Source organism: Stegostoma tigrinum, chromosome 12 (genome assembly GCF_030684315.1).
Source record: "Stegostoma tigrinum isolate sSteTig4 chromosome 12, sSteTig4.hap1, whole genome shotgun sequence".
In the NCBI taxonomy this organism is placed as follows: Eukaryota; Metazoa; Chordata; class Chondrichthyes; order Orectolobiformes; family Stegostomatidae; genus Stegostoma; species Stegostoma tigrinum.
In genome coordinates this window covers 67,768,980-67,791,084 of record NC_081365.1, presented here as the reverse complement: position 1 = coordinate 67,791,084, position 22,105 = coordinate 67,768,980, and the positions used below count along the sequence as shown (strand labels likewise).

Below are 22,105 nucleotides of genomic sequence, written 5' to 3'. Positions count from 1 at the left end.
CAACGATGAAGAACACAAATCGTGACTGTAAACACAAAGAGTGGTGAAGGAGATTGATGAGCTCCAAGCACAAACAGCATGTGGCAATCACAGAAAGGTAGCTTAAAAAGATGTAGCCTGGGTGCAAGAATTTAATAAGACCAGAAAAGATGGAGGAGGATTACAGAGAGGCTGACTAGCACTGTTGACCACAAAAGACATTGCAAGGTTAGAAAGGGAGGAGGTCCTTTAGGGGCAAGGACAGAATCCATTTGGTTTGGAGTTGAAAAGCAAAAGGAATAAGATAATGCCAGTGGTGATCTTATATAACAATATGAGAGAGACAGAAAGAGAGAGAGAGAGACAGACAGACAGACAGAAAAGCAAATATGCAGGAATATCAGAGATGAGTAAAAGCTATAGAGAGGTGACCTCAGGTATGCAAATATTGATTGGAATAATGTAAAGGGAAAGGGAAGGGCTAAAGTTTCAAAATACAATCAAGAGAACTTCCTTGATTGTAATGTTCTTGGTCCGTCTACAAATAAGACATTGCTGGATCTGGTGCTGGGAGTGAGGTGGGCAACTGCCTGAAGTGTTGTTGGAGGAACACTTGAGACAGCAGTGGACTGACTAGTTTAATCTGTAGAGAGCTGGCTTAGGATGAATGCCTTCCTTCTGTGCCATAATATATTTCTATCCCCCTGAGTGGCTGTTTCTCAGCTTCTTGCAAGAATGGCACTGCCAATGAATGTATTCATCTTAGAACATAAAGAAACAAATATTTAGGATTAATGAAGGTCTAGGTGTAAATCAGTATTGTTATTTACCATAAACTACAGCAGTTAGATATCTTTCTTGATTGTTTGCTTGTGAAAGGTCTTCAGTAGTAAGGGAAGATGAACCATTCGGAACGTCCACCACTTCAGCTCCATTAAATATCACAGCTTCTGTATCCTCTTCGACTTTGACTCTCAGATATGAATCTGCAGGAAAGTTTTAAAAAAGACTGCTGATAAAAACTAAACGGTGTGCTATGACATAACGATGAAATATTTTACATTTTGGTTTCTGTAACTCAAACACTGGAATGTAATTCAAAAACAGAAATGACAATACTATGATCACTGTGGCATTTAATAAACATGTACAGGACGTGAAATAAAAACATTCCGAACAAGAGTCATATCACACTTAAAACAAGAACTCAACTCTCTCTCCACAGATGCTGCCAGTTCCTCGGCTATTATCGAGTTCCTCCGGCATATTCTGCTTTTATTTCAGATTCCCAAAATCTGCAGTACTTTGCTGTTATATGAATATGACGCCTGAAGTACAGAATATACCTTTGTTAGAAAGCTCAGTCCAAAGTTGAACCTTAAATAAAAATGCCAGACCCCCCCATCCTGTGACATTGAATTCAATGACCGTAACATTTCTTTCAGTGTCTGGTTGTTATATGGAGCTGCTATAGAAATTCTCCACCTCTGGTTCCTGTTCTGACTGTATCTGAGTCAATAGTTGGAGGAAGAAGGGGACTGCATTCCAAGTCACAACCATCTGTCATGCTCCAACTTTATTATTATGTATAATATTTATAACATCCTACAGTATTACATGCCTTCCAGTTTCAGAATGGCCTTCTACCAATAATCCCCTTTTTTTTGCCTACCACTTTGATATATCTCCCTGGGCTCTGTCTCCATGTACCTACCTGCTCAACTCTCCCACCCCTCACTCTCCCTCAAACTCATCTTCAGCAAAAAGACGGGTTTTTCTTAACTGGGATCAGTTCTGAAGAAGGGTCACTGGACTAGAAATGTTAACTCAGCTTAACTCTGTGGATGCTGCCAGACCTGCTGAATTTTACTAGTAATTTCTGTTTTTGTTTCACGTTATAGACAGGCTTTGTTGAGTCTGGAAATGTACTAGCCATTACGGGGTTTCGAGTATCTGAATTGTTCTAATAGCCACTGTATTTATATGGCTGGTTCAGTGCAGTTTCTGGTCAATGCTAACCCCTAGGATTTTGACAGTGGGCGATTCAGCGATGATAAGGTCACTGAATGTCAAAGACAGATAATTAGATTCTCTCTTCTTGGAGATAGGCATATCCCGGCACTTACGTGGCATAATTATTTTCACTTGTCAGCCCAAGTCACATAGGTCCAGGTCAAGATGTATAGGGACAAAGGTTGCTTCAGTATCTGAAAACCTGTGAATAATGTAATCATTAGCGAACTTTCTCACTTCTGACCATATTATGGAGAGAAGGCCATGATCAAGCATCTGAAGATGGTCTCTTTTCTTTATTTTAGATCTATGTGCGAATCAGCAGGATGTAAACTGATCCATTACAGTCCATTCTCAGAACAGTTAAAAATCAGTCCTTGCAGTTGTCCAAAAGCAGGTTGGAAGATGTAGCCCCAGAATAAACTGAACTCTTTTTACACATAACAGCTCGCAGATTAGAAGAGGATGGCAGTAAGCTCATGGAAGAACCATGAGGTATGGGTAGATGAGGTGGGGAATATAGTGTTGTGTCTTACAGATGGAGAGGAATGGGTTCAAATCCCAACACCTAAACTGTGTTTGTCTCCAGCAAACCTTATCCGTTGTAATATAGGATCTGGAGGTGAGTGACATGGTACTGAAGAATTCAGCAGAACATTTATTACAGCTCACTGTTATATACAAATACTACAAATGTCTGGCAGTATTAGGCTAGTCGGTTACAAAGATTAGTAAGCTTTCACCAGCAACAAGTCCCCCAATTTAAGATGGAGTAGGAGATCTTTATGCCCTTACATCATGTGCTACAATATGCTGACATCCTAACTGAGAGACATAATATAACTGGGAGGCAGCAAGTGAGACGGGTAGAGACTCAAACAGCATTCCAAACAACTGGGAAAAAGTGCCAGAGAACTGAAGTGGTCTAATCAGTTCTGATTGCACTCACTCCCCGCCATGTCTGCACCAGAGCTGTTTCCAGGGTCAGTCACCCAATGTGATATCTCTGCCTCCTAAGAGCAAACATATTATGCATAGAAACCATTTATCTACAGATGAGTCTGCTACATTGGGATTTTCAGAATTAACACCCAGCTCAATGGAATTCTGGCCCGACATTCCAGGTGAAGAGAAAAAGTCCATAGATTATACTATATAAAGGAACTTGTTACAGTGCCACATAATAGATTTGTGAGGAACGTTACATAAAATAAATGTGACAGCAGCAACAGAGATACAAAATTGGCTGAGTGACAGGTTATAGACAGTAATGATCAATGAATACATTTCTGGCTGCAGTAAGATTTGCAATGGTATTCCTGAGGGATTGGTATTGGGACTCTTGCTTTTCCTGATATATATTAGTGATCTTGTTTGGAATACTATTTGGTGTGCAGGGGACTATTTCAAAGTCTGCAGGCGACACTAAACTTGAAAGAACTGTAACTTGTCAGGAGGACAATGGAGAACTACAAAAGGACACAGTCAATTTCATGGAGTGAGTGGATATGTGGCTGATATGTGACATGATGCATTTTAGTAAGAAGGACATGAAAAGGCAAGATAAAATAGGGGATACCAGTCTAAAGGGTGTGCAAGAGCAGAGGGACCCGACTGTACATACACACAACTCATTGAAGTCGGCAGGGCAGATGGAGAAAGTACTTAATAAAGCATACTATATCTGGGCTTTATTAATAGGGCTGTAGATGACAAGATGAAGGACGTAATGCTGAATTTGTGTCCTACAAGAACACAAGAACAAGATGACATTGATTTAAAGAAATTTGCCAGATGACCAAATGTGATCTGAGAATAACTGTACATTGTGGTTCGTTTAGAGTATGGACTGAAGTGTGGTGGAGGGAGGCTAAACTTAGACATTCAAGAGGGCTTTGGATGATTATGTGCATGGATATTTAAAAAATGTACAAGATTGGCACTAGGTAATGATGCTCATTTGAATAGCCAGAACAGACACTTTGGAGAAGAATGAAGTCTCAGGTTCCACAGTATAAAATGTAGTATAGAATCAAGTGAAGCAAACACAATGAAATTAACATGGTCTGAGCTGATTAATTATGTTTTCCAACAAAAAGTACGGCAAAACTTAACCACACATTCTGAACCTTCATCTTCCCAATATGACTTCCCCTCAGACGTCTTTGGATAGTTATCAAACTTTGTCCACTTTCTTGGGACCAATTGTAAATATTTCCACAGATCCCTTCCAGGCTCTGGCATTTTTCAGCTCAGGCCTGAAATTCACTCACAATTCCTGCATATGGGACTGAAACAGAAAATTTGCAATAGCCTTAGTTTCAAATGACTCTATTCTCCAAATATTTTCTACAGTTCTTGGAATATCATTTTTGTCTTTTGAACTTAGTGTCCCAGACACCATTGTCTCTATTCCTGGCTATGCCCTGTGCCACAGAGATGGCAGCACAGTTGTATACAGTCAGGAGGGAGCTACCTTCAACATTGACTCCAGGAAGTCTCATGTCATCAGTATCAAATGCATACTCCTGATTACCATCGACAACTTTCCTTATTCTGGCTCATTAATGAGTTTTCCCTTCAGTGTTGAAGAGGAGGAAGCATTTAGGTGGCAAGGCACAGAATGTACTCCAGTGCGGGAACTTCAACATCCAGGTTTATCATGGAGTGACCTGGTAGTACCACCACATGATGGAATGCATTGTCTGGAAGTGTGGTGGAGGCAGGATAAATTAAAGCATTCAAGAGGGTATTATTTCTACCCAATTATTCTCCTGATGTGTAAGGATATTGAGAAAAAGCAGGAGATTGATTCAAGGTAATGATGCTCATTTGAAAAGCCAGTGTGGACACTACTTTTGAGAAGAATAAAGCCACAGCTTTCATGATTGAACGAGCTGGATAAGTTCTAAAGATCCACTGTTAGTCTGTTTCACAGCATCACAAAAGTTGTTACCATGCAAAAGGAAGCCGTTTGGCCCATAATGCCTTAATCTGCTCTTCAAGTGTGCATCATTGATAATCCCTAAGCCCTTGCACACTATTTCTATCCAAATAATCATCACCTGTTTGAGGGAGGTGGCGAAGGAACCACCAAAAAGGGCAAAAGCTATTCCATCTTGTCCTCATCAATCTACCTGTTGTAGGTACATCACTTCATGCCAATATCAGTAGGACTGAACACTGCACAATCCTTTCGGAGATGGTGCTGAGGACTGAGGAGCCAATGAGGATGTGTCACATGGTACTTGCACTGTTGCATCGGCCAATACGATTCACACCATATGATATAAAGAAACAGCTGAAGGCACTGGATACTGCAAAGGCTAAGTACTGTGACAACATTCCTACAGCAATACTGAGGACTTGTGCTTCAGAACTAGCTAAGCTATTCCATTCAGCTATAATACTGGCATCAGGCTAACAACATGGAAAATTATGTAGGTATGTTCTGTGCACAAAAGGCAGATAAATCCAACCTGGCTAATTACTGTCCTATCAGTCTACTACCACCCATCAAAGTGATGCAAGGTGTCACTGATACTGCTATCAAGAGATACCTGCTCAGAAGCGACCTGCTCACTGATGCTTAACTTGTGTTCTTCCAGGGTCTCTTGGCTCTTAATTTCACTACAACCATGGTCAAATGATCTGAAGTGAGGTAAGTGACTTCCCTCAGCATCAAGGAAGGATTTGAGTAAGTATGACATCAAGGAATAAAACTGGAGTCACTAGGAATCTGGGAGTAGAAACTCACTGGTTCACTATATACCTAACGGAAAATAATCACATTGGCCAAACACTGGCTCATAATATACAGGAGTTTGGGCTCAAGACAGACTGGTTGATGAGAAGATAAGGTCAAAAACTGTTCTGATCCCTGGGCTTCATTAAAACACTGTCAATTAGATGCTAAGGCTAAATACTACTTTATCTGGCATTCAGAGATATACAAGACTTTAATCTTACATTCCCACTGTTGAAAGACTGTTCCATGAACTCTCACATTTAATGCTGGTCAGATTACCCCACATGCTCCTACTGGCTAGACTTCAGACTTCTGTCTGGCTCCTTCCACGTGTCTCTTTATTTTACTGAACTTTGCCCACACTGTGCTATTTATTCCCAGTAAGGAGCAGCTCTATGACATTGATGCAAGGTTTCTCCAGGATCCTAAAGCCCTTAAACAACCACCATATTCTTAAAAATGGTGAATATATCAAAAAAGCAGGCAAGAAAAAGATAGGATGACCAATTCAGTGTAATATTGACTTGACTCAAATGGCAGTTTGTTATTTTATGTGTGCAGTCACCAAACAACATGTCATTCTAGTTACAAATGTAGATGATAGATATTTCAGTTTCTACTTTCTCAAAAGGGTTAGAAGCAGGATTCTCAAACATGACATCCCAAATAATCCAGTTAATTAGCAAAAGTGACTAATTATTTGAATGATTGCTAAAAGTTAAGGATATAATAAAGGGGTTTAAAAATCTGGCTATTGTTGATAAAATGGAATTATTGAGAGGACTCAAATGGGATGTCGGAATGAAATGGGATAGAGGGCTAGGCTGAAATTGGTTCAATTTCCAGGTTTCCCTGGTTAAACCTTCTTCCAGCAGTGCCCATTTAGCTGCTACTAAACTTCAAAAAATCAAATTATACGCAATTGTTAAAGTGAACGTACAGGAATCTGGAAGGGCTTCAGTTTTGTGTAACTCACTGGAACATTTTTATTCATGAAGGAAATCATGTCGATAACTTAAACAGCTGGTTATGATGTTCTGTGGCATGCATTAGCTTGCCTTCACTGTGTTTAACATTTTCTGAAGAATAACAGGCCATCTACTGAAGTTTGTTCAATGCATGTGGTGCTGTCAGGGAAGAAGAGGAACAGAGAAAATACAGGGCAATCAGAATACTTATGCAAGCATTGCATGTAGCACTGAAGACCTTCCTGAAAAATAGTCAGATGATTAGACAACAAGCACTAACGCAGATGATTGGAATAAATAAAACATGAAGGCATATATATATATAAATATGGGTTTTGAAAGAAAATAAATCCACTTAAGAGCAAACACTGCTGTTCGCAAATCTAATGCATTCTCTTACATTATGTACTTTTGAATATTTTCCCAATCTCTCCAACTGTATAAGCCATTTATACATTGCAGGAATTCAAGATTGTTAAGGGTACATTGATTATAGTCATTTGGTAAAGCAGACATGAACATTGCTGAGAAAAGGCACATTTTGTGAGGTATTTCAACCTTCATTAATCAGGACATTTCACAAGAGCACAACGTTCAACAGGAAAACAAACGTTTATATGGCATGAAAGGACAGTGTTGATTAGCTGGCAAGTAGACTCTGAGTGGAAGAGGTGTTGCCATGGAGAATGCACCTATTAATACTGATTGACAATTAACAGCCAGGATCTGTTTAAATGTTAAACCTAGCAGGTTGACTGTGTTTGATCAGGCATTGCCCTGACAAATGAACTAGCAAATGACGTAAACTATTTTGTTAAGGTGAAACAGTTATAGTGCACGTACGTGTTCTGTCTACAGAGACCAAGGCATTGTGTGTATATATGTAGTTAGCAATACACTGTGCCACACTGCAAGCCTGACTGACAACCTTAAATTGGTTGTCAGCATGGATCTTCACATATTCAAGATTATTCAGGAAACCTTCTCATTCCAGAATCACTTCTCATGTTAGACACTAAGTTTTGAAAGTTCAGGCTGGTTGAGTACAGTCAATATTTTTCATGTTAGAAACAGCCAAAGTAACATGTTGCTGGGTATGACTGATCAGATTTTGGGACATACAGCCTACACACCTGACATCATACAGCACTTTAACTCACACACAACTAAAGATCCCAAATTCTTGGAGGTGCATCTCGTCGATCCAGCACATAACATGTTGCAGGATTCCAAATGACCCTTCAGACTTTCACATGTGGTGTGACTGTCTGACAGCCTTGTAGGACTCTCAAGGCCAGTGTATCTGTAAAGCCGAAAAAGGGACAGGAAAAATTATCCTTGACAAGGGCAATTAAATCAATTGTCAGTTGGACTTGTACATTTCCTAACCAATCCACACTCATTATACAGCAAACTTTGTCTTAAATGGCACCTTAAGCAGTGACATTCTCTATGAACCAGCAAAAGTTATACACCCGAAACAGTGAACATTTACTGTATTACCACAGTATAGTCAGTTCAGGGTGCAAGTGAGAAGGCCAGTAAGTTTTATTCCAGGCAAATTTGCATTATTTAAGTGATTTATGCTGTAAGTCAAGCATAACAGTGATGTATATAACCCTTGCATTAAGCTTCCATTACTTAGTGTGTGTTTTTACATTGATTATGTGGATCTCTTGACCAACTGGAATATTTGAACAGTCAACACACTCCTAGTCCCATAGGTGTTGATTAATAAAAATCTTGCAGTATATGCAGTAATGTTTATTTTCCTCCTGATATTTTTTTAATTCTTGCAAAATGTCCTGAGTGCAAAATAAAATGCTTCAACAAAAATTTTTTTTCCAGCTATGTTCACATTTATTATGTCAATACAGTCTCACAACACATTTTAATTGCTAATTCAATTCTCAGCCAGAAGGCAATTTTGTCAAATACTTTTACTCTTTTAATAGCCATCCTGAATAAAAAAAACATCAGGAATGAATTCATAACAATGAGGAAGTTCACACTGTGTTACAGAGGCTGCTTCCTCCTCCACTGACATTGCCAGACCTTTGAGTATTTTTAGTATTTTCCATTAACATTTCATAATTACTGTCACAGCTAGTCTGCTCTTAAATATCAGGAATTGTATAGATTATCTGCACAGGATCATCTGAAGAATTCTGGAGCTTTTCTACAGGCAGGCTGCACTGTAGTGAGAACGGAAGCTTGCTGGATGTTGAACTTGGTTTATCAGTTGACACGTTTAGGTCAGGGAAGGCAACTTTAGATTTGCGAAGACCACTAATCCTAGAAAAAGGCTTCTCAAAGTGGTACATACCATGGTTTGAATACATTATTTACTTACATTTACATTTACTTATTGCAAATTTTATTATTATTTACATCTTAGCTACGTTAAACAAATTCATTTCCAGAAGTACTTTTCTCAGCTAAGAAGGATTGTCAACACAACAAAACGTGTAAAATTCTCGGTTGTTGTGATTTCACATATGAACTTTTTTTGTAAGTTGCTCTTTGCTATGTGTTAATGTGCATGAGATTGTTAATTTCTTAATGAGCATGACATTTAAGAAACCTGGATATTGAAGTGAGACTACCGTATGCTTTATGCCCTGTTTGGCACACGTTTCCCGAAAGGTCTGCTCGTATACCGTGGCCCACTGTCAAGTGCAATCTCTTTAGGGGCACTGAACAGATTGAATATTGCATTCATTGTGTCTGCCTGGAACACGCTTCAACTATTCTTTAATTCGGACAGATCAAATTTGGAGAATTTGTGACAAGAAGAAAATAGTCACAATGTAATTAAAACTGTCGTGATTTTGAACTGGGAATCTGAAAGAACCATTTTCGTGTACAGAGGTTCCCAATGTTACTGTGGTTGTTGATTCTGGCATACCTCACACATCTTTAGTGTATTCTCGATTTCATTGTTGATCCCAGGCCAATGCACACTATTCCTCGCCAGGCAGCTTGTTTGCTTTGTGCACATTTGTCTGTGATGTACTTGTGACAATATGCTCTTCCAAACATGTTTGATTACAAGCACTTATTTCTCTTAAAAACTGAACCTCTTGAGGTACCTAGTTCATCTCTGTATGGTCAAGAGCATTTGAGAGTGGCTTCTACCTAGTTTGTCATGTCAGGCCATCCTTCTTGGCAACTTTCTGTAGCGCCTTTAGTCATAGATGACTAACTGTTTCTTCCTGAAGTTGGCTGCATTAGTGCTAACCACAATTCATTGGATCAATCACTGGCACATCTTCCACCTCAGTGTTCATACTATGTACTTATAATTCGAGGGAAATTTCTGCATTCATACTGGAATTTGCTAACTATCTGAACGTGTGTGAGGCAACCATTTTAGATCTAGAATTGTAGCAGACATTAAAAGTCAGATCATGTTCCTCTACCAGAAATTGCTGCAGTCTCGTTAGCACATTTGTCTGTGGACTATGCCACTTAACTGCCCATGATTTATGATCAGTTTCCACAGTGATTTGCTTTCCAAAGAGATACATCTGGTATCTTGTGATCTTGAACACTAAAGCAAGTGTTTCGTACTCTACGTTGCAATTACTGGAATCAACTTGTGATAGACTTTTGGATAGAAATGCAACTGGTCGATCATATTGCATGGTGTAAACTCTTAACCCTTTGAGGTTTATCAAGTTCCAGGACTGTCTTCTTCCCTGGGTTGGAGTTCTGTAGGATATAGTTTTCTGCTGACATCTTTTTGAATGACTGGAGATGAGTTGATACTACTGCCTTAAATATAGGACATATTTTTCCTTGAAAGTTCTCTTAATGATGATGCTTTGTCAGAAAAATTTAGTATGTAAACAGTGCTTAATAAAGTAAAATAAAAATCTGAGACATCTCTGCAGGCTACTTTACCTTAGGAAGGAGGCAGGTGTTGTACATCTTTAAATTTTACCCAGCTTATAACAGCGTCTAAAATCTGAATAGATACAACTAAGAAGATGATCTGACCTATATATTTACCTAACACTTATTACTATTGATGGCAAGTTCTTCACAATGAGCTGCTGTGATGACCAACTCAATTTCTATCATGTACATCCGTGGTTTTGCTCATCAATGCAATGTCACTAGTGATATAGACACATTCTAGAATACTTTCTATAATTCTGCCCACATGATGCTGTAACAGATCCCAACAAAACAGACCAAAGCTAGGTCAGATAGACAACATAGAACAGGATAGACCAAAGGATTGTCTCTGGAAGCAATGTCTTCCAAATTCTGGAAGTACTGATTTCTTGAACTTCTTTTGCCAAGTCAAACCTTCAATGTCTATGTTTGATATCCTGCTTGAAGAATGGTTCAGCTCCTGTGAATTTGGTATTCAGTTCCGCTAAAGTCAAAATTTTAAGTGGGAATCACTTTAGAGAAGGCTTTAAATGTCTTAGGCCAAATATACTCCAATTATGCTATTACAAAGAAACAGATTTTCATTTAGAGGATGGTCAACCTGTGGAATTCAGACTGATAAATACTTAGATATTAAAGGCATCAAGGGCTATGGAAAGAGAGGATGATAACGGTGATATAGACAACCAGCCATAATCTTACTGAAGGGCAGAGAAGGCACAAAGATAAACAGCTTCACAGGTGGCGCAAGATGCTGCACTTCCCACGCTGCTCACTTGCTTTCTGTCTCTTGCTAACTGCATCACTTGTAACTGTAGGTAATGTTTGCCAATGTTGCTGCCCAGCTACATCAGCTTAAAGCGTTTTAACAGTAATTTATTATGTCAACATTGTGTCCAAAAGTGATCTTTTTGAGAAGCATGTTTGGACACTGAAGCTGGAACCAGCTCTGTGATCCAATCAGGCAACTCAATTTCTGAATAACCTTGGCAGGTCACCTACTGATAAAGTACTCAAATAATTCCTTTGGCTGTTGTTTGGAAGATATCTGTTCGAGATGGTGAATTTGATAGTTTACTTTTACACTGAGCTAATTTTCCAACATTTCTCATTAATTAGCAGGATCTTTCCAGGCTAGTCCTTAAAGAACCAATGGGCTGATTCTGTGCAAGCCCACATTTTAATGAACTATCTTTACTGTCATTGTGTGCTTATCTGGATCTACAACATCTAAATCAAAAAAGCAAAGCTTCATCCTTTGTATGAACAGCCTAAATTCAGATGTGATTTCTGTGGTCTTCCAATTCATTCTAGGCAATGTCAGATATCTTTCTGATTTTTATCTGTCTTCTGCAAATGTTAATTATGTCTAGGGGATTTATAGGCCACTTGGAAAAGACTAATCTTTGTGGAGATTCAGAAATGTAGTGACTCTGTTTATTTCACTCTTTAAAGAAGAAATCTGCTTCCTGCTGACTTTAGCTGCTGCTCTAGCTTCAATAATTTTTTAAATATGAATCAAGCACTCAGTGTAGTGACTTCTTTTCCGAGTCTGGGCATACATTTAACTTCTGCAGCTACAAATCTTGTCTGTAAGACCTTCTCCTGTGGTTTACAAACTTCTATTATTGTCCTTTTCGCAAAAATGAATCACCTGATCATCATATCACTCTCCTCATGCCATTGGTAAGTAACACAGACTAAGTAGTGTGGGTTCAATTTACTTGAAAACCTCACAACAATATTTACCAGCTCAAATTATAACTGCAATAAGATAATTATGTATGCAATCTACTTCTGGCAAATATTTTCTAAACAACCTGTTCAGGGATGTTATTACTTGCTACTGCTGGACTAGACACAGCAGTTGGTCATGTGCTTTTAGATCATTTTATCACTCAGCACTGAAAACACATGGCCCTCCACACTGACATACATTTAGTGATTGATGAAGTTCCTCTTTCGTACCATCTACAACCCTGGAGTCTTAGGGAATTTAAAACAATTGGCCAGACCTCAATGTCACCAATGGATTATCTTATTCTATTGACTTTACTGAGATATAAAAATAACGGAGACAATAGAGATGAAAAAAAGACACTGAAGTAACAACATAATGAAGAAATACCAAGAAGTACTCTGCTTAGAACATGATTCTCCCATTCACAGAATCATAGCAATTGGGGAGTTTGGCTCCAGATACACATGATAATTGCTCAATGACCCCAGATTGTATCAGAAACTGAATCAGTTATTACTGTGTCAGATTATTAGGTTCAATTCAAGACAGTCACAGCCACACAAAAAAGTTTGTCGACCTAGCTTGAATTGAGGAGTCACTAATTTCATTGAGGAAGCTTACAGCATTCATCAGGAGCCTTTAGATTGGAATATCACTACACGTTCCATTGGGAGGTGCAGTTAAAAGAGACACCAAGCCATAAGAGTAAGAAAATAATAGCTCAAAAGTGCGGGTTAATGTTAATTAAAGCCAAGTGGAGGAAGGAGGAAGGATTCACAAAGGAAGTCACGGGAACACTGAGAGCTGTAGTGCTGAAATTAAAGAAGAACGGGATCAGTGAATGAAAAGTTAAAGGAGAAAAAAAATTGGAAAACAGCAAAGAACGTGTTTTTATAAAGAACTTCGGTCATTCCAAAGCGCTTGTTGTCAACTTCCAGATTTATATAGCTGACAATATAGAAGGGCACGGCAGTAAAAGGCGGATAACGATTTCGCCACCCAGACTACGAACAGTGAGCTTTCAATTCTACACGGAATACCAAATAAGAAACGCCATAAAGATCCCATCACGAACGAAACTGAACTAAACAGGATTTACTCTGGTTGCATTAGAATATAAACAATGAATAATTTGATTTTGAAGCATTTTTAAAAAACGTCGCTTCTCAATTAATATTTGGCAAGTCTCGCACGTGCGTTTCTAGCTGCCTGAATTAAGGAGCTGCTTACATTAGCATCTGTCGAATTGTCAAAATCCTGGACTGCGCATCGATTTTCCGTTGAAGCAAACGCCACCACAGAGCAACGCAACAGACAGCAACACTTGCGCTCCATGGGGCAAGGGCATTGAAACGGTGCGAAACAGGTTGCAGAAAAAAAAACTGGCGTCAGCAGGGCGCCGTTTACAATACGTCTAATACGACGCATTTGTTTAAATACACTCTCAAAATGTACGTAACCGCAACGTTGTCTCGAAGTGGATGGGGAACGCGTGAAGGAAGGCAGGAAGGGAGCGTCCCGGTACAGCACACCGTACTGGCATTGGAGATTAAGGTACACAGAATGCTAACGGCAGTTTGGTGCGAAATGAATGGCGAACGCACTCTCTCTCGATCGTCCGCCCGCGACCGCCTTACATTTCCGACTGTTTCCATTCGAGTGAAACACCACCTCCGCGACGTCACAATGATCGACTTGAAACGTGACCAGTCTGCGACGTTCCAACGGCACCAACGTTCGGAGATGGAACGCGGTTATCGCCCGCAGCTCCAATCAGAGGCGTGCATGGGCGGGACTCTATCCTTCCTCCCCACCCACACGGAGCGCAGAGCCGGTCCCAGCGTTTGCGTTGATCAGAAAACGCCCTTTAACCGTTTCCGGGCTCCTTTCATCTTGGAGTCAATGTATACACATATGCAAATATATCGCTACCGTTGTGCACTGAACAATAACAAACACTTGGCAATGTGCTGATACACACTGTGGGGGCAATGTAAATGGCCTCACCGTTTCCGTCTGACATTGTGAGTTTGCTCCGACGGGCAGGCTGCGCAGTTCTTCCCGGGTGATGTTCGCGCGTCCTTTTTTTCTAGATGCCGCTCCAATGGCGCTTTAACGGAAGAGAGAGAGACTCAACAAAAAAAAACTCCTTTGTACAGTCCATCCAATGACAGCGACTCGACGCGAATGCAAGACTGCGCAGCCGTTGCAAACCCGCACCGCGACTGCATTTCAAACCGAGCCCAGGGTTATGAAACGCAGTTCGATCTGGAAAGGGCTGCTTTTGACTGCAATGCTCGTTATTAAATCAGCAACTGATCGCTATTGCAAAGATGGCAAACGTCGCCACTAAGCAAACTATTATATCTCCGTTGCTGAATAATGTCAGACCATTTACTAGCAAACTATTATATCTCCGTTGCTGAATAATGTCAGACCATTTACTACGTTCGAGGATTTTCTTTTAAACAATTTTAAAAAGGCGCTGCTAACGTTTCTAGCGTTTGTGGCGCTCGCAGCAAAACTAAAATAATTTGAAATCGCAGATTATTCAAATTAAGGATGATCTTTGCATTCTCTGCGAGGCGTAGAACGGTCTCAATCTCCTTCAAGGATTACATCTTAACAAGTTACTCGAAGTGTAATTTGTAAAATTTATTATTTAACATAAAATTCTAGTTCGGACGTTTGATCGACTGAAAAGGGATTTGTAGCGTGGATAGAGGGTGGTTTCCTTGCGTAGAACACAATCGGAGGTAGAATGGTTACAGCATAGAACTGAGAGAAATGGAGAACGAAGCAGTTCGGCCTGTCATATTGCCTACTAGCTCTTTGTAAGATCAGTTCATCTGGACCCAGTCTTCATTCTTTGTCCATATTGTCTTGCATTTTCGTTCTCTTTGGATCATGATTCAGTTTCTTTTTGAATCCCCCACTGGCACATGCTCCAGCGATACATGAAAACATTTGTTCCTTGTTGTTGTCCTCGCCTCTTTTGCCAATCATATTAAATCCTTGTTCTTTGGTTAATGACCTTTCAACAGTTGCTCCCTATCAATTCAGTCCAGACCACTTTTCATTTAAAAACCTCGATCAGATTTCCCCTCAGCCTTCATTACAGATAACACTACCTGCTTCACCAATCAATTGAAGTGATGGAAGTCTCATCTGAAACAGGCTCATAACTCGTGTCTACACAGTCTCCTAAACATTCTCCTTGCTAAAATGTGGCGCAGGAAACTGCTTATAGTACTCTAGTTGATGTTGAACCATTGTTTCATAAAGATTCACCGATACTTCCTTGCTTTTAAACTTTATGTCTCAATTTAGTAAACCGACGACCCCATGTGCTGTGTAAACTGCTTTTGCGAATAACTTTCGCACGTATACACCTGGTCCCCTTTCTCTTGCACTCCACTGAAGAATATATCCTTCCCATTGTACTTCCTTATGTTTATCCTGATGCATTCCCTTGCATAAAATTTCTTCTGTTATGTGTCTACCCATTCCAACAGTTTGCTTATGTTCTGTTGATGTTTACCACTATCCTCCTCACAGCCCACAAAAGTCACAGGTTTTGTAGGATCTATAAAGTTTGAAATTGTGCCCTGTACACCTATGTTTAGGTCCATATTATGGATCAAGAAAAGCACAAGTGTAAATATCTCCTTAATTTCAAAATCAACCATAAATACATTTATGAACATATTTTTAATTCATAATTAGCAATCATGCTTCTTTCTCTCAGGAAAGGCACAGGGTCACAGGATAATTACAGATGAGGTAGCGTCATTCAGTTAATCATTAATCAATGCAGAAAGTTTCCAGCAGTCCTCCTGTTTCAGCTTCCGTAGTTCAGCCATTAGTTTCCTTACACGCTAATCTTAGATTTACCATTGTCTAATTTGATCTTATCATTGTGACTTTATAAATTTAATTAAAAATAATTACTTCTCGAATTTTCTTGTGCATCATGATTCTTACACTCGCGACTGGTAAATTCAGGTTTTCCTGATCTTCATAAATAAATCAAATCTTCATTTTTCTGATGGCAGGACTCCATACACCAACTAACCAACCAGAGCACTGTACACTTTAAATCATGACTTCCTGGCACTTACAAGCCTTTCACTTTGGCAAATAGCTCCTTCCCTGAACTACAGACCGTGCGGGTTAAACAGCTTCTGTTCTGGATAGATTTACAAGTCTAAGGCTAAATAGTCTGGGGGGTGTTCTCCTTGAACATCAGACACTGAAGGGTGACCTTAGAGATGTTTATAAATTCATGAGGGCTGTGGGTAGGGTAAATAAGGTAACTGAGTAGGGAGACCTGCTCTTCGTCCATGTTTTCACTTGGTCTTGTTGGTCTTTGTTAATGGAGTTCTGGCATAAATCACAAATCATTGGTCATTGATTTTCAGATGAACATCCTTCTGGATGGCAAAGGCATGCAGGACATCACAAATATTTCTGTCTGCTGGTTTATTCATGTCAAGACACCAGAAGTGCACTTTTGTGGTGTGAAGGATTATGTTGAACTGTGTTCTTGGGTGTATCAACATCTATTGGCACTGTGGCTTGCATTGCAAAATCATGAGTCATATTGTCAAACTTTAATTCAAATGTTCACAGCATTGCAGTCTGCAAAAAAAAAGTCCAAATGCTGTATAAATAGAATTAAACAATTTACAATTATCAAAGGCAACACATAAAAAGAAGCAGTAATTAAATCATTCACAGTATCTTTCGAAAACTTGAGATTTATCCCTGAAAGCAAAGTCTGGCACATAAAATAACAGCATGAAATAAAGAGCATTTATAGGAAGTCAATTAAATGCAATTATATACCAGCATTTTCTACATTAGAAATGTCTGCAACAACATGTTTTAAGCATTCATCCTTCTGCAAAACTGAAACTTAACATTGATAAATAGCATCATTATCGACTGAAGCAGTGAAATAAAGAGTAATAACATTGAAAACTATAACTTCCACACTGGATATGTGTCTGGAGATGCAAGATTCACTCCTTTTATGGTTGATAGAAAGATTGATTATTACCGTTACATTGGGACAAAGTATTCATAAACCCACCCGTTTCCACTAATCATATGTATTAATAAAGAAAACGGACAAATGGGCTACTTTAAGGGCCACTCATGTCTTTAAATTGCTTTCAGCCCAAATGTCGAAATATTGGGGAAATGCAATGGGAGCATATGTGATCTACACAACAGCGTAATGGGATACTGTTGTTACATTCTTGGTTATGCTGTTGTTTGATTATATATTAGGAAGTAGATGCACATTTCTGAGCATAGTATATGGGGTTTGCTTATGAGAGTGATTTGGTACTGCTGAACCTGAGACAAGATTAAGGTTAGACCCAAAATTGTTACACTTGCCTCTCGTTTATAGTTGATGTATCACTCACCCATTCATTTAGTTCTAAACTGTTGCAGCTAAATGGCAATACAGTCTGAACTGAAGGATTCAAATATAATGCATACACTGTATGTTAGTCACGGGAGATTAAAAACAATGTTCAACAGGGTATTAAGTTGTAACAATATCCATTGGACACACTGTTCTATCATCTTCGGTCTTAATTTTAATGCTATAGAGAAACAAAGTTTAGAAAGGCCACTTGAACACTGACTACCTAACTCTGCCTTCTTGTGAAGGAGAAATCTTATTTCCACCTGCCTGACAGACACAGTGTGCAAGATACACATCACTGTCAGACCTGTTCAGACTGGGGGCCTGTAACCACAAGGATTAGTGCTGGGTCCACAGCTTTTCACAATTTACGTAACTGATTTGGATGTGAACATGGGAGGTCTGGTTAGCATGTATGCTCATAACACCAAAATTGGCAGTAGTGGACAGCAAAGAATGTTACCTTAGAGTAAAATGGGATCTCAATCAGATGGGCCGTTGGGTTGAGGCGTGGCAGATGGAGTTAAATTTGGATAAATGTGAGGCGATGCATTTTGGAAAGGCAAATCAGGGCAGGACTTCTACACTTAATGGTAAGGTCCTGGGGAGTGTTGCTGAACAGAGACCTTGGAGTGCAGGTTCATAGTTCCTTGAAAATTGAGTTGCAGATAGATAGGATAGTGAAGAAGGCATTTGGTATGCTTGCATTTATTGATCAGTGCATTGAGTATGGGAATTGGGAGATCATGTTGCGGCTGTACAGGACATCGATTAGGCTACTGTTGGAATCTAGCATGCAATTCTGGTCTCCTTGCTTTCAAGTGAAACTTGAAAGTGTTCCGAAAATATCTACAAGGATATTACCAGGGTTGGAGAGTTTGAGCTATAGGAAGAGGCTGAATAGATTAGATTCCCTACAGTGTGGAAACACGCCCTTCAGCCCAACAAGTCCACCGCCCCTTGAAGCATCCCACCCAGACCCATCTCCCTATAACCCACACAGTAGATTGAAAGTGTTTTCCCTAGAACATGAGAGGCTGAAGGGTGACCTAATAGGTGTTTATAAAATCATGAGGGACACGGATAGGTTATATGGACAGGGTCTTTTGCACAAGGTGGGTGAATCTAAAACTCAAGGGCATAGGTTTAAGGTGAGAGGGGAAATATTTAAAAGGGACCTAAGGGGCAACTTCTCACACAGAAGGTAGTGTGTGTGTGGAATGAGATGCCAGAGGAACTGGTGGAGGCCGGTACAACATTTATAAAGCATCTGGATGGGTATATCAATAGGAAGAGTATAGAGAGATATGGGCCAAATTCTGGCAAATGGGACTAGATTTATTTGGGACACCTGATCAGCTTGGACGAGTTAGACTGAAGGGTCTGTTTCTGTGCTGTATATCTCTATGACTCTATGACCTGTGCTTATTACAGTTATTAAAGTTTGTTAACCAACTACAAGTGAAATAACAAACTAATACTGAGGAAGTAGCAACATGAGTTGAAAACAAAGGAAGTGGCTCGTAGTCAGGAACAAAATATAATCAAGAAACCTATTGGAATGTTAGCATTTAAGTAAGGCTAAATACAAGCCCTTCAGCCCAACAAGTCCACACCAAGCTCAGAGCACCCCACCTAGACCCATCCCCCTATAACCCACGTAACCTACACATCCCTAAACACAACGGGCAATTTAGCATGACAAATCCACCTAACCTGCACATCTTTGGACTGTGGGCAGAAACCGGAGCACCCAGAGTAAACCCACACAGGCACGGGGAGAATGTACAAACTCCACACAGGCAGTCGCCTGAGGGTGAAATTAAACCCAGATCCTTGGCGCTGGGAGGCAGCAGCGTGAGCCACTGTGCCAAGCTATGTAGAAGAAGTTTTTCTGCAGCTGTATAATGCCTCGGTTAGACTACATCTAGAACATAGAACATAGAACATTACAGCACAGTACAGGCCCTTTGACCCTCGATGTTGCGCGGACCTGTGAAACCAATCTGAAGTCCATCTAACCTGCACTATTCCATTATCATCCATATGTTTATCCAATGACCATTTAAATGCCCTTAAACTTGGCGAATCTACTACTGTTGCAGGCAGGGCATTCCATGCCCTTACTACTCTCTGAGTAAAGAACCTACCTCTGATATCTGTCCTATATCTATCACCCCTCAATTTAAAGCTATGTCCCCTTGTGCTAGCCATCACTATTCGAGGAAAAAGGTTTTCACTGCACACCTATCTAATCCTCTGATCATCTTGTATGTCTCTATTAAGTCTCCTCTTAACCTTCTTCTCTCTAACGAAAACAGCCTCAAGTCCCTCAGCCTTTCCTCATAAGACTTTCCCTCCAAACTAGGCAACATCCTGGTAAATCTCCTCTGCACCCTTTCCAATGCTTCCACATCCTTCCTATAATGCGGCAACCAGAACTGTATGCAATACTCCAAGTGCGGCCACACCAGAGTTTTGTACAGCTGTAGCATGACCTCATGGCTCTGAAACTCAATCCCTCTACCAATAAAACCTACACACCGTATGCCTTCCTAACAACCCTGTCAATCTGAGTGGCCACTTTCAGGAATCTGTGCACATGGACACCGAGATGTCTCTGCTCATCCACACTACCAAGAATCTTACCATTAGCCCAGTACTCTGTATTCCTGTTACTCCTTCCAAAGTGAATCACCTCACATTTTTCTGCATTAAACTCCATTTGCCACCTCTCAGCCCTGCTCTGCAGCTTATCTATGTCCCTCCGTAACCTGCAACATCCTTCCGCACTATCCACAAATCCATTGACTTTAGTGTCACCTGCAAATTTACGAACCCATCCATTGACACCCTCCTCCAGGTCATTATAAAAATGACAAACAGCAGTGGCCCCAAAACAGATCCTTGTAGTACACACTAGTAACTGAAATCCAGGATGAACATTTCCGATAAACCACCATGCTCTGTCTTCTTACAGCTAGCCAATTTCTGATCCAAACTGCTAAATCACCCTCAATCCCATGCCTCCATATTTTCTGCAATAGTCTACCATGGGGAATCTTAACAAATGCTTTACTGAAATCTATATACACATCAACCGCTTTAGTCTCATCCACCTGTTTGTTCACCTTCTCAAAGAACTCAAAAAGGTTTGTGAGGCACGACCTGCCCTTCACAAAACCATGTTGACTATCCCTAATCAAATGATTCCTTTCTAGATGATTATAAATCCTATCTCATATAATCCTGTCCAACACTTTACCCACAACCGAAGTAAGGTTCACTGCACCATATTCAATTATGGGTTGATGCACCTTAGAAAGGACATTTTTACAGTCTTGCAGTGCAATAGTAGCGTGCTTTGAGCTAGGAGTGCTGGATTGAAGCTCCATCTCCTCCAGAGGTGTGTCATAACATCTCCAAACAGGTTGATTAGAAAATATTGAAACTATATTTTTATCTTGGAATGACATCTGTACACATCCTCTATTTCTTTCATAGGGATCTAAGGGTTAGATTATGAAAGATTACACTGACTTGATTTGTATTCCCTGGAATATTGCAAGTCAAGGGGTGTTTTGGTTGAGGCTTTTCGTATTTTGAAGGGAATTTTCAGAGAATATAGAAACTTCTGCTGGTGGGTATTCTGAGACATGGAGATCTAACAAGAAAGTCGCAGCCAGACCATTGAAGGCAGTTAAATGTGTGGAACAATCTTGTACAAAATACAGTGTAAGGTAACTTGATTTAAGGTCTGAGATCAACAGATTTCTTTTTGTTTTCAAAGGTTACTAAAGGATATAAAATGAAGAATAGAGTTAGTATACAAATCAATAATGATACCACTACAAATGACAAGGGCTTGATAGACTGGTGCTTCCAGTGATCCCATAATATTAATTTAAATATTAACTAGTCAGGAGTACTCATAGTTCTTGAAAATTTTGATGACATCCTCTATGTGTATCAATTTTCTGTTCTGAATAAGCCAGCAATCTATGATTGATAACATTTATGACACTCAGTCCAAAAATTAATGGATAGCAACATTCAATTCACCCCAGCAATAGGACAGGGAGTTATTGCAAAGTGTTCAATAGGTCACTCAGGTGGTGTTCAGGCATCACTAAACAGGAATTCAATGGAGTCAGACATAGTAAAAATGTCAGTCTGTGAAAGGGACAGAAAGGAGATTCCATGTTAGAAGTGCTGATTTTTAACTATTTTTGAAAGCAAGTTAACCAAGCTACATGGGTCCTATGAAGGGAGCACAGTGCCCAAGTCCTAAGAGCATTTGGATAGCTCCGTGC

At 39.8% G+C, this 22,105-nt stretch overlaps 1 protein-coding gene across 7 annotated transcripts in view; it reads right to left on the bottom strand.

Annotated features, from left to right (window-relative positions):
- LOC125457054 (uncharacterized) overlaps window positions 1–14,533 on the bottom strand; it is a 65,297-nt gene extending 50,764 nt beyond the window's left edge. For 3 of the 7 annotated variants that reach the window (XM_059650398.1, XM_059650399.1, XM_048540761.2), the window contains exons 1-2: window positions 7,869–7,958; window positions 810–965 (exon numbers count right to left, since the gene is read on the bottom strand). In XM_059650398.1, the coding sequence (XP_059506381.1) occupies window positions 810–965; window positions 7,869–7,926 (214 nt within the window). In that variant the 5' untranslated portion in view covers window positions 7,927–7,958. The other 4 variants (XM_059650403.1, XM_059650402.1, XM_059650400.1 and 1 more) reach the window with 4 other exon arrangements.
- Window positions 14,534–22,105: the final 7,572 nt, after the last annotated feature.